This window comes from Engystomops pustulosus, chromosome 3 (genome assembly GCF_040894005.1).
Source record: "Engystomops pustulosus chromosome 3, aEngPut4.maternal, whole genome shotgun sequence".
In the NCBI taxonomy this organism is placed as follows: Eukaryota; Metazoa; Chordata; class Amphibia; order Anura; family Leptodactylidae; genus Engystomops; species Engystomops pustulosus.
The window spans coordinates 93014869-93025769 of NC_092413.1; the positions used below are offsets into that span (position 1 = coordinate 93014869).

At 38.7% G+C, this 10901-nt stretch overlaps 1 protein-coding gene across 6 annotated transcripts in view; it reads left to right on the forward strand.

Moving 5' to 3' along the window:
* Positions 1-9635, forward strand: part of BCLAF1 (BCL2 associated transcription factor 1) — a 32730-nt gene extending 23095 nt beyond the window's left edge. For 3 of the 6 annotated variants that reach the window (XM_072141460.1, XM_072141459.1, XM_072141461.1), the window contains 5 exons: positions 153-328; positions 5667-5817; positions 6733-6882; positions 8023-8217; positions 9211-9635. In XM_072141460.1, coding sequence (XP_071997561.1) covers positions 153-328; positions 5667-5817; positions 6733-6882; positions 8023-8217; positions 9211-9216 — 678 coding nt within the window. In that variant the 3' untranslated portion in view covers positions 9217-9635. Of the gene's footprint in view, positions 1-152; positions 329-433; positions 592-5666; positions 5818-6732; positions 6883-8022; positions 8218-9210 lie in introns of those variants that run through there. The other 3 variants (XM_072141462.1, XM_072141463.1, XR_011854137.1) reach the window with 3 other exon arrangements.
* Positions 9636-10901: the final 1266 nt, after the last annotated feature.

Here is a 10901-nt window from a genome sequence, read left to right on the forward strand (position 1 = left end):
ATTTTTTGTGCTGAAAAACTCGGCTTATACACGAGTATATACGGTACTTAATAACATTACAGAACACAACTTCACGACTTGTCTTCTTTAAGTTTCCTCTTGTTTTTTTTAGACTTGCAGGGTTATATAAAACTGTACTACTGTTTTTACAGATAGAAAAGAAAGTAAAGGGTAGTTCAGTTGATTTGCGAGCTGAAACAGACCGCCGCAGGAAAGAGCGCAGTAAAGAACGTGGGGACTCAAAGTGTTCCCGAGAATCTAGTGATTCCCGCAAGAGGGAAAAGGCACTGAAAGAGCACAAGGAAATGAAAGTGTTCAAAGATGACAAGTAAGCAGAATGTAAATCCAGCTAGTAACAAGCTGTGAATGCTTTATGAATCCATTGTCTCAAATATTGGTTTAACGTAAACAATCACAATTGTTTGTTTTACAGCAAAAATGTATTTGTCTTTTACACGACTAATGGTGGATGAGGACAAAAACTTTGGAATAGCAAGCTAACTGAAAAAAATGACAAATTATTGTGTCCTATTGTCCAGGCAACATCAGGAAGTTGGACTTCAGTGCAGTGCATTTCTAGAACCCGTTTGTGTAAGAACTTTGGTTCTTTCTGCTTGATTCCACTTTTTCCACTCATGACACCGCAATTTGATCAAATCACTGAGTGCTGTTAACTCTTCAAGTCAATGAAGCAAAAACAATTGTATTTTAATTGAAGAATCTTGAAGTGACCAAGAATTCACACCACTGTGTGCAGTTAATGCCTGGAGACATACATATTTGGGATATGTTTCTGTTACATTTGAGACAGTTTAATGCAGTAGCATGCTATTTGTTGTTTGTCTGTATACTGTTCATGTTCCTTGTGGTGATTAGTTTTACATTTTTATTTCCGGTTTAGCTATGACTCCACTGTTGTTAGGTCAGGTGGTTATTATTTTTTAGGTCCTTTTTTTTTTTTTTTTTTTTTTTTAAAGTTGTTCCATTTTTTTTGCCACTTCAAAGATATTTTATATATGCAAAAAATGGGCAATGAGTAGAAGCAAGTTGTCTTCCTTTTACATTTTGTATATAGATGTATACAGAATATATATTGCTTTTTGGATTTTCTCAGTATGTAGGCCATGGATATATTTTTGCAAGTGCTAAATAGACTGTTTTAAATGCTATATACATTCTGTTTCAGATATGAGAATGTTGATATGTAGTGAAAAAATCTAAAGGGACGTCATCCCATGAATTCTCTGGATCAGCAGCAATCCTCTATTAATAAGAATATTAAAGTGTTTGTCCATCAAAATAGAACTTTCTTTAAAATAGGTCTACTTGGCCCTCACTGATCCCCTGCTGCTTAGTTCCTCTGTCCACTGAAAATTCCTGACAAGGAATTGTCATAAATATAATAAAGTCATAAATATAATTTCCTGTAGTAAACCTTTCAGGTTCTAGAATGGAAATAATGCCTAGATGCCATTGGTGTACCTACCATGTATTCAGACAGCTGATCTTGTCTGCTTCCTACCATAGGAGTAGCACCACTACAGTGAGGTCAATGGTTGCTGTATTAATTTCTCTACACAGAGCTCCCCCTAGTGTTGGCTGCAATCATTTAGTTTGATCACTCGGGAATGTATGAAGTATTGCAATGTCATCCTCAATATTATTTTGGTAGAATTTAGATTGATTAGATTCTTGACCACCACAACCTTTTCTCCTATATTTTACCAAAATTTCTAGTAATGTTGATAGGAGTGGTTAATGGAAAAGAATGTTGGGCGGATGTACCTTTTTAAAAAAAAAAAAAAAAAAAGCACTGCATCCTGTCACAAGAGTCTCATTGCTGTGGGCATTCTCCCTTTGCCTGAAATATATATAATAAGCTACATACAGTTTAGCAGTCAGTAGCTCCCCAGCTCCAGGCTGCATTTACTACCGATATTAAGAAGCTGGGATGTTATAATATATCACTTTTCCCTCTAGTATAAACACGAACATTAATAGAGGGTGTATGATAGCATCTGGTCTTCCCCTGTGTCTGTGTAGAATATTGTACTTCCTCTTTCCTGTCAGAGCAGTGTGACAGAAGTACGGCCATTTTATATCTCAGTGGACACTCTGTGGAGATTATAACTTAGAGCGAACGTTAGGACATATCTATAAGGCAACTTTTGGTCTATTTTACCAGCTTCTTATAGCCCATGTTAGACATTCAAGAGCGTTGGAAAGCCTAATAGGAGAGAACTGCTCACAATATTGTATATCACTACACAAGGATGGATCTAGCTGAACAGTGATCTCTACTGAGCCTGACATGAACAGCCTTGCTGGAATAACATAGAGACCAGTGTGGGGTTTTATTTAAAAGGTTCCAAATAATAAAATGATTAAATTAACAAGAAATTGGTTCTGGGTCCTTTCAGTTAAAGGGAATGTGTCACCAGGGACATCACTTTCACAGGTTGCTACTCTCAGAAGTAGACTTGATGGTAGATTCCTCTGCCCTAATCTGTAATTTAATAATCCTGGACACTAACCTAACTTGTTAGAAAACTTTATTTTCGTAATATGTTAATTAACTGCAGAGGCTACTGGGGGTGGAGTAGCCTTCGCTCCCGGTGCCTGGTCAGTACATGCCCCAGGAGCCTCTGCAGTTAATTTATATATTACTAAAATAAAGTTTTCTATCAAGTTAGGTTCCAGGATTATTAAATTACAGATTAGGACAGAGGCAGGCAGGTGGAATCTACTATCAGATCTACTTTTGATGGTAGGTTTCCCTTAAGCCACCAAGTTGGCTGAGAGTGGCAAGAAGTGAGCCTGTAGAGTTATGCTGTGGACCAGCTCATTAACTAAACCCTGCCCCATTTCCTGCTCAGTTCTATGTCTTGTAAGACCTGGCATGGAATTAGTCCAGATGGACAACCTCATATTATATCCTGCGTGACAATAAGTGCATGCAGTCCACTCATCTAAGGATGCTTTTACACTGCCGTGGGTTCACCCGGCCTGAGCACACAGCCGTGCGCTGTAGAGGAGGGATGAGCACTGCTCACCAATCCCCTCTACATAGGAAACAGCGCTGCACGGCCGTTCTTGCAGCCGAAAATGAAGCCTGCTCTATTTTTTGGCGCCGACAGCGCGTTACCGTGGCCGGGCGTCTATGTGGCTGTTTAAACGTCCCCAAAATGGTCGAATGAATGTGGCCTCGTGGCCAGAAGTAAATTGAAAAAAATTTAATCACCTGTCCTTCACAGGTTCCTGCTCTGTGTTATCCACACCTGGTTTTGTGTTTTTAACCCCTTATCACCGACACTAGTTTTCTGCTCAATGACCAGACTCGATTTTTCAAATCTGACATGTCTCCCGATAATTGGTTATAACTTCGGAACGCTTTAATATATACAGGTGATTTTGAGAATGTTTTCTCGTGATACATTGTACTTCATGTTAGTTGTATAATTTAAGTGATAAGTTTTGCGTTTTGTTCTGAAAAAAAGTGAAAATTTGGCAAAAGTTTGTAAAAATTCTTCATTTTCCAAGTTTGAAATGTTCTGCTATCCAGACAGGAAGTAAAACTACCCAAAAAGCTTGAAAATTAACATTTACGGAATGTCTGCTTTATGTTGGGATGATATTTTATGCGTCCTGTCATTTTTCCAGGATGTTATGAGGTGCAGAACTTTAGGTGCGATTTTTCTCATTTTCATGAAAATTGCCAAAACTCACATTTTGAGGGACAACTCAGCTTCCAAGTGACTTTGAAAGGCCTAAATAATAATTAAACCCCATAAATTACCCCATTATAGAAACTTCACCCCTCAACGTGTGTAAAACAACTTCTATTGAGTCTATTAACCCTTTAAGTGTTTCACATGGGTTAAAACAATATGGACCTGCGATTTAGAAACTTTTAAATTTTTTTGGAAAATACATTAATTTAGGCCAAAACTGACAGTTTCATAATACATAAAATGATGAAACGCTCTGCAATGTTGATGCCCAATTTCTCCCGAGTGTAGAGATACCTCATATGTGGTGGTGTCCTGCTGTATGGGCGCACGGCCAGGCATAGGATCAAAGCAGCGACATGTACAGCAGATTTTTATTGTTACATTGTACAAGCTATAAATTTTTTTTTTTTTTGGTAATGTAAACATATGAGGGCTTATTATTTACGAGATGAGATACAATGTATAGATAATTCATTTTGGGGGGTCTATAGCTTATTCATGAGATTTTATTAACTATTTCAAGGGGGACACAAACAAAATCATCAATTTTTATTTTGGATTTTTAGCCCTTTTTTTCCCCCCGCTCACCATAACGTAAAAATAATATTTTATCTTTATTCTCTGGTTCACTACGATTGCGGTGATACCTCATTTATATAGTTTTGCTCATCTTTGCTCAATTTTACTGAGCAAAACCAATATTGGAGAAAATCGCATTGTTTTTACTATTGATAACTTTTCAGGGCCATAACTTCTGTATTTTTCTGTTGTCAGATCTGGTTGAGGGCTTATTTTTTGCGAAAAGAGTTGTTCTATTCATTCGTATCATATTAGGGAACTTAGCTTTTTTTGATCACTTTTTAGAACATATTTTGTGATGGTGTTTGATGAAAAATTGTATATTACGGGAAGTTTTTTGTGTTTTTTTTTTACGTCGTTCACCGAGCGGGTTCAATATTGATTTAGATTTATTGTACAGATTAATACGGACGCGGTGATACCAAATATGTACGTTTTTTTATGTTTTTGTGTTTTATATACTTTATTTGCCTTATATGTGTAACTGGGGAGATTTTGGGACTTTTATTTTATTTCTTTATTTATTATTATAAAATTATTTAATTTTTTTTTTTTACTTTTTTACATTTTCCTTCCTTTGGCTTGAACAAGTGATCATCCGATCACTTGTTCAAGCCTTTACACTGCAATACACTTGTATTGCTGTGTAAAGTGTAAGTAACTGAGCATGCCGCGCATGCTCAGTTACATACAGCCGGGTCCTGCCAGGAAGGCAGGACCCGGCGAGAAGAGAAGCCGGAAGCCTCGGGTCACTCGCCGGACCCGGGGCAGCTGCAGGAGGGATCGGATCCCCCGGTAAGCACACCGGGGGGGTCCGATCCACGTGGGACACGCTTACACGCCGCGGTCATGCTTGACCGCGGCGTGTGAGGGGTTAAACACCCGGGATCGGAGTTTTTCCGATCCCGGTTGTTAGTGCCGGGTCTGGGCTGTGATATCACAGCCCGACACCGGCACCAGCGAGACCCGGTGTCCCAAAATCTTCTTCTGACGCGCCGCCGTAGAAAGGCGTCGCGTCAGAAGAAGTACCCTTAATGACCGCCGTAGAATCCCGATAGGGCGGTCATTAAGGGGTTAAATTCCTTCTTCTAGACTATATTCTCCAAACTGCAAGATACTTTATGATCATCAAGTGAATAGAAATCCATAACTGAGGTGAAATAGTCAAAATAGACATATTCTATATTCCAGATGTTTTTGGGTTGATATCTGCCAGAATTCCCATAAGAACCAAAATGGACTCGCATAAGATTACTGATTTTGATGTTTGTCTTCTTTGTATATGTGGTGGTGTCTTTTTTTTTTCTTTCATAAAAGTTCTTTTTGTGTGTTATGTGTGGCTTTTGTTTTATATAGCAAAAGAAGAAAAGATCATGAGCCATCACCGTCTCTGTCTGATGACGAGAAGGACAATAAGAAGGAAAGCAGAGATGAGGAATTCAAAGGCCCGATGGAGCCAAAAGAATATTCCGGTTTTCCAGGCATCAGTAGGCCCAGGGGCACATTTGTAAGTGTTAAGAAATTGTTCAGTGAGTAGTAGTAGATATATTTATTATAAGACATGTAACTGCATGTAACGAAGGTAGTCAACAACCTGACCGGTTATTTTAAAAGTTTTGTTACCCTAGGATGGAACACGCCAAAGTAACTTCTTAGGGGACGTTTAGCAGCTTTTTTAAACGCTGTAACTTTCCCTTTAATCTTTTTGGTGCTGGAGAGAGACACCACTTCTAGTCTGTTCAGGTTTACGGTCCCACTGGTCACCCAACTCTTCTTTCACCTTCATTCATTGCAATTTCTGATGGTCACAGACTGATTATTTTATACATTTTCAGGGAAAAACTGATCCCCATTTAAAACTATGAGATCAGATTTGTAAGGTAAAAGGCAAATGGAGAAAGATTATAGCACCCATATTATATGCCACAATCGTCTGCTATTATTCTGCTAAAGCCAAGACACAGAGGATGAGGCCATCATTTTGTTTGCCATAGACTCAAACTATAGCTGGTTCTGCCACATCTAGCAATGAAAGGCAGTGTTTGTCAGCACTGGACCCTTTATCTATATGTTGGCTAAAGCCTGTTTATGACATGACCTGTCTTTTAGAATGCCTTCTGATCTCTGTAGTAGTGGTTTGACATGCGTTACAATGTTCTAGGTTGCTTGCACTCTACTAATATGTGTTTTTGGTTTATTTCATGAGTGCTTCACATTTGACTTTTATTTACAGGAGCTAAGGTTAAGTATGACCCACAACTGATCACAATGTCTTTGTATGCCTTGGTCAATGAATGCTGAGACATGTGAAATATGGCCATACTTTTTGCAACCAGTTTCTATCATACACAAGTAAACTGACCACATTATCATCTTTGCCATGTTCATAAGGAACACTTCACCAATTAAACCAATTGTTTAGCAGTTCCGAATTAGAGGCAGAGGCCGTGCTCGAGGAGTGTTTGCTGGAACAAGTACTGCTCCTGTGAATACAGCACCAACTTTTCAAAAGCGATCTAAAGAGGAGGAGTGGGATCCAGAATATACTCCTAAAAGCAAGAAATACTTCCTGGTGGGTGTTCAAGGTTTTACATTTGCATGAACAAACTGCCCACTATACCACACATATTGATCAGATTAAGTGTGTCCACAGCTGGTATCTCAGTGAATATATGGAAGAGAAGAGTAGTAAGTGGAGTTGTCTTTTTTTAATGCATGTTTTTATATTTTTGTTAATTTCTGAGGTTTTAGGCTCAGTTTTCTCTCTAGGGAGCTTGATTCCCCTGTCCCCCTAGATACTTGGGTGACCAGTTTCCATACTGCCCTTTCACATGGAAGTGCTATACAGCAGTATACATGTGAATTGCCTAGCATAAGCTGTAGGCCATCAATAATAAGAAAAGTCTTAGGGAAAGACTGTCAGCAGGAACATTGACAACCTTCCTCCTTTGCTGTTGTACTTTGTAAATTTGCTTCAGACAAGCACATAGTGGCATGAGGTATCTTCACTTACTAACTGGGGAAAGTTGTCTGCATTATTTCTTCTATTACGTTACAGGACTCCTTTCTTCTTCATCAGTGCACAATAATAATCCTTGAACCAAAACTTTTTTTTTTCAGTAGGACATTTTTTGGATGGCACTGTAGGGGGCAATCTGGCCTGCTAATAATAAGAGCACTGTGCACTATTAATAATAGATTGCTGGCAGAGAAGTTTCTTGCTGCCTGAATAGGGTTGTTTCCCTTCAAGGGAGTCTAGCTGCAGTTTGGTCATACAAAGCAGCAGTGAGTGTTGGGTAGCAACCTGTGTAACCATACCATTATGTGTGGACTGTGAAAAATGCATTTATATTCCAAGATCTTAGCTGGACTTTGAGCACTAGGAGGATGTATTCACACTGCTGTGTTATAAGATCTCTGTAATTTAAATTTCTCCCCGGTGCTATGGGGCAGCTACCTAATACTGCTTGCAGCTTTGTATACCCTTTAATCTCTGAGGAAACCATTCACTAGTTATTATAGGGGGTCTCATAGTTACCGGTTGTTATTGTGTGACCAATGCCATTCAACAGGACTACCATAAGGATCTTTTCAGGTCCTAAACAACTCGGTGAACCAAGCTGTTGGTGATGAATTTTGATAGATAGCGGTGTTATGTAAAACAATGATAGATTTGCCTTTAAACTGAACATAACAATATATTTTTGTCTAGCATGATGATAGAGATGATGGAGTAGACTACTGGGCAAGGAGAGCCAGGGGACGAGGCAACTTTCAGCGCGGAAGAGGAAGGTTTCCCTTTAAAAAGTCTGGGAGCAGTCCAAAGTGGACGCATGACAAGTATCAAGGAGATGGTCTTCTAGAAGAGGAAGATGAAGCAATGGATGACAGACGTAAAGATGAAAAGGTAGACATTATTTATTTCATAACTACTGCATGGTATTTTGTTCACACTTCAGATGGAGCTGGAGACAGACCGCTCCATCCACAATATAGTAGCTACAGTACATCCATTATAGATAAAATCGTCTGAAAGTGCATCAAACTTATCTCATACTGATGATAACTGTATTTATTGACCCCTTAATCCCTTCTCTCTGTCATATGAGCCTCAGAAAGTGTTAAAGGGAATCCATCATCTGTTTTGACCATAAAAAAACTGCTGACTGTGTCATATATAACCCAAGTAGATAACTGTGGAACCATACCTTTCTCTGTGTGTAGTAAATTCGCTGTGAAAAGCAGCTCCTGCAAGTGTTCTGTACCTTGCTCTTTGAAATGATCTGTTCCACAGTCTCCCCCTCTTCTGTTTGAAGAAAATCTAACAGCAGGATGAAGGATTGTAAACCAATTACTTAAAATCTGCTCTTCTTTTAGCTGCTTACTCCCTCATTTTTATGAAAAAAAAAAAATTCTAATTATACAAATGACTGTGAGGAGCTGAGCAGAGGGGAGGGGCTGTGAAGCAGTACAGTGCAGAGAGCAGAAAGCTCTTCAGGTTGAAAGTCCCAAACAGAGCCCTGGCAAGAGCTGCAGAGATGGATTATAACTTCACAGTTCTGTCACTGCTTACAACATACACAAAGTTCTTATTACACAGCTCTCTGCCTGGGTACAACTGCTAGATTTCCTTTAAACACAGGTTCTGGATGTATAACGCTTTTCGGGCACATTTTGCTTATTTAAAAATGCCCTATTGTAGTTTGGTCACATCATGTTAAGGCGCCACTGTTAAATGCAAAGAGAATATTGTTTTTGGTGTCACTTTGGCCTATTTTTTTATTCGAAGTGTGAAAAATTTGTTTTTTTTTCCTCTATGGTTGTGATATTTTATTGTTATAGTTTACAAAGTTACAACCTTTGTTCTGACAGAACATTATAACTTTTCCTTCATTCACAGGAGTAATGCATCTGGAGAAGACCAATACTTCCACATTTCACTAGTCATCCAGTATAAACTCTATTTTAATTAATTTCCTGATCAACAAATAGAGTTTTGTTTTAAAGAATCTAACATTGGTATGTGGAGAACACCTATGGCAAGAAGACTGTGGAAGAGACTGATAAATGTGAACGCTGTGTAACAACCACAATTTTTAAGAATCAGCTTTTAAGTGTTTCTGTTTAACCAGTGTGTCTGCCATGGTTGTATGGTGAAGATTGTGAATTGGTTATTTTTATTTTGTGATAACGTTTGCTTTGAACACATGATTTATGCAACTGTAATAGATTCATGAAAAATATTCCTGGAACTGGTGGATCTTTTCTTGCATAGTTTTGTCTGTATTTTATTTACAGACCTGATATTAAAGGGGTTGTGTGAAAAAAGACAATGGTTGTGTATTTTTCTTATCTTTCTCTAATCTTAAACATTCAACACTGCATACAAATAATCTCCACCCTTGTGACATCTCTGTACAGAACTACATTGTTATAGGTTACCTTCAGCAGCTCCATGTCCCTGACTTACAGGCAACCCCTAGTTGCAAAATGACCTCTGCCCTCTGGTGAAGCTCTCTGGATGCTGGTAATTTACTAAACTTTAGTCCCAGACTGCAATAAACGGCTGTACTGTGTCTGCAGTGAAGTTTTATTGGGCATCTTTTTGCCAACCCTGTTCTGATTTACATAAAAATTCAACGTAAAGAAGACCTGATACCCTAAAAAACACTCTAGGAGCTGCTTGATAAAGTAGGCAGCTCCTAGCACTACCCCATTATTAGCAGTGATAAACTGGTAGCGTTATCAGAACCCTCGGATGAAGCTAGCAGCCACTGCAGCGCCATAGCCTTATAATCATGAGGGGGCGGTCAAGGTGCTGCTTCTCCCCAGGACCGCCCCTCCCACACCATAGGCTGGTGGTGACTGCCAGGCTTAATGCCGCCCCCTCATGAATACATTCTGAGGCTATAGCACGGCAGTGTCTGCTAGCTTTATCGCGGGGTTCCGATAAAGCTAGCAGTTTAACACTGCTAAAGATGAGCTAGTGCTAGGAGCTGCTTACTTTAATAAGCAGCTCCTAGTGTGTGTGTGTGTGTGTGTGTGTTTTTTTTTTTTTTTTTTTTAAGGGTGACAGGTCCTCTTTAAGAACTGCCTGTACAGTGCTTGTATTCTTCCATAATTCTGAATTCTTTGGGGAGATTATAATTTGTCGAAAATTTTGAAAAAACGAACTAACATTTCACATATGTCTGCTTTAACTTGGCATCATATTTCAAACATCCTTTCCTTTTTTAGGATGTTAGGAGGCTTATAACTTTAGGTGCGATTTTTTTTTTTTTTTTCTTCTCTTTCACGAAAATCATCAAACCTATTTTTGGAGGACCAATTTAGTTAGAAGCGACTTTATGAGGCCTTCATGACAGAAAACCCCCACAAATGACACTTTAGAAACTACACCCCTGAAAATATTAAAAATCACCTTTGGGAAGTTTGTTAACTCAATGAGCGTTTCATGAGGGTGAAAAATAAACGAAAGTGAAATTACAGAAATGTAATTTTATCTTGCAAAACATTCATTGAACACTAAAGTTTGCACCTCCACAATGGGTTAAAAAGGAAAATGAATTTTACAATGTTTAGTGCAATTCC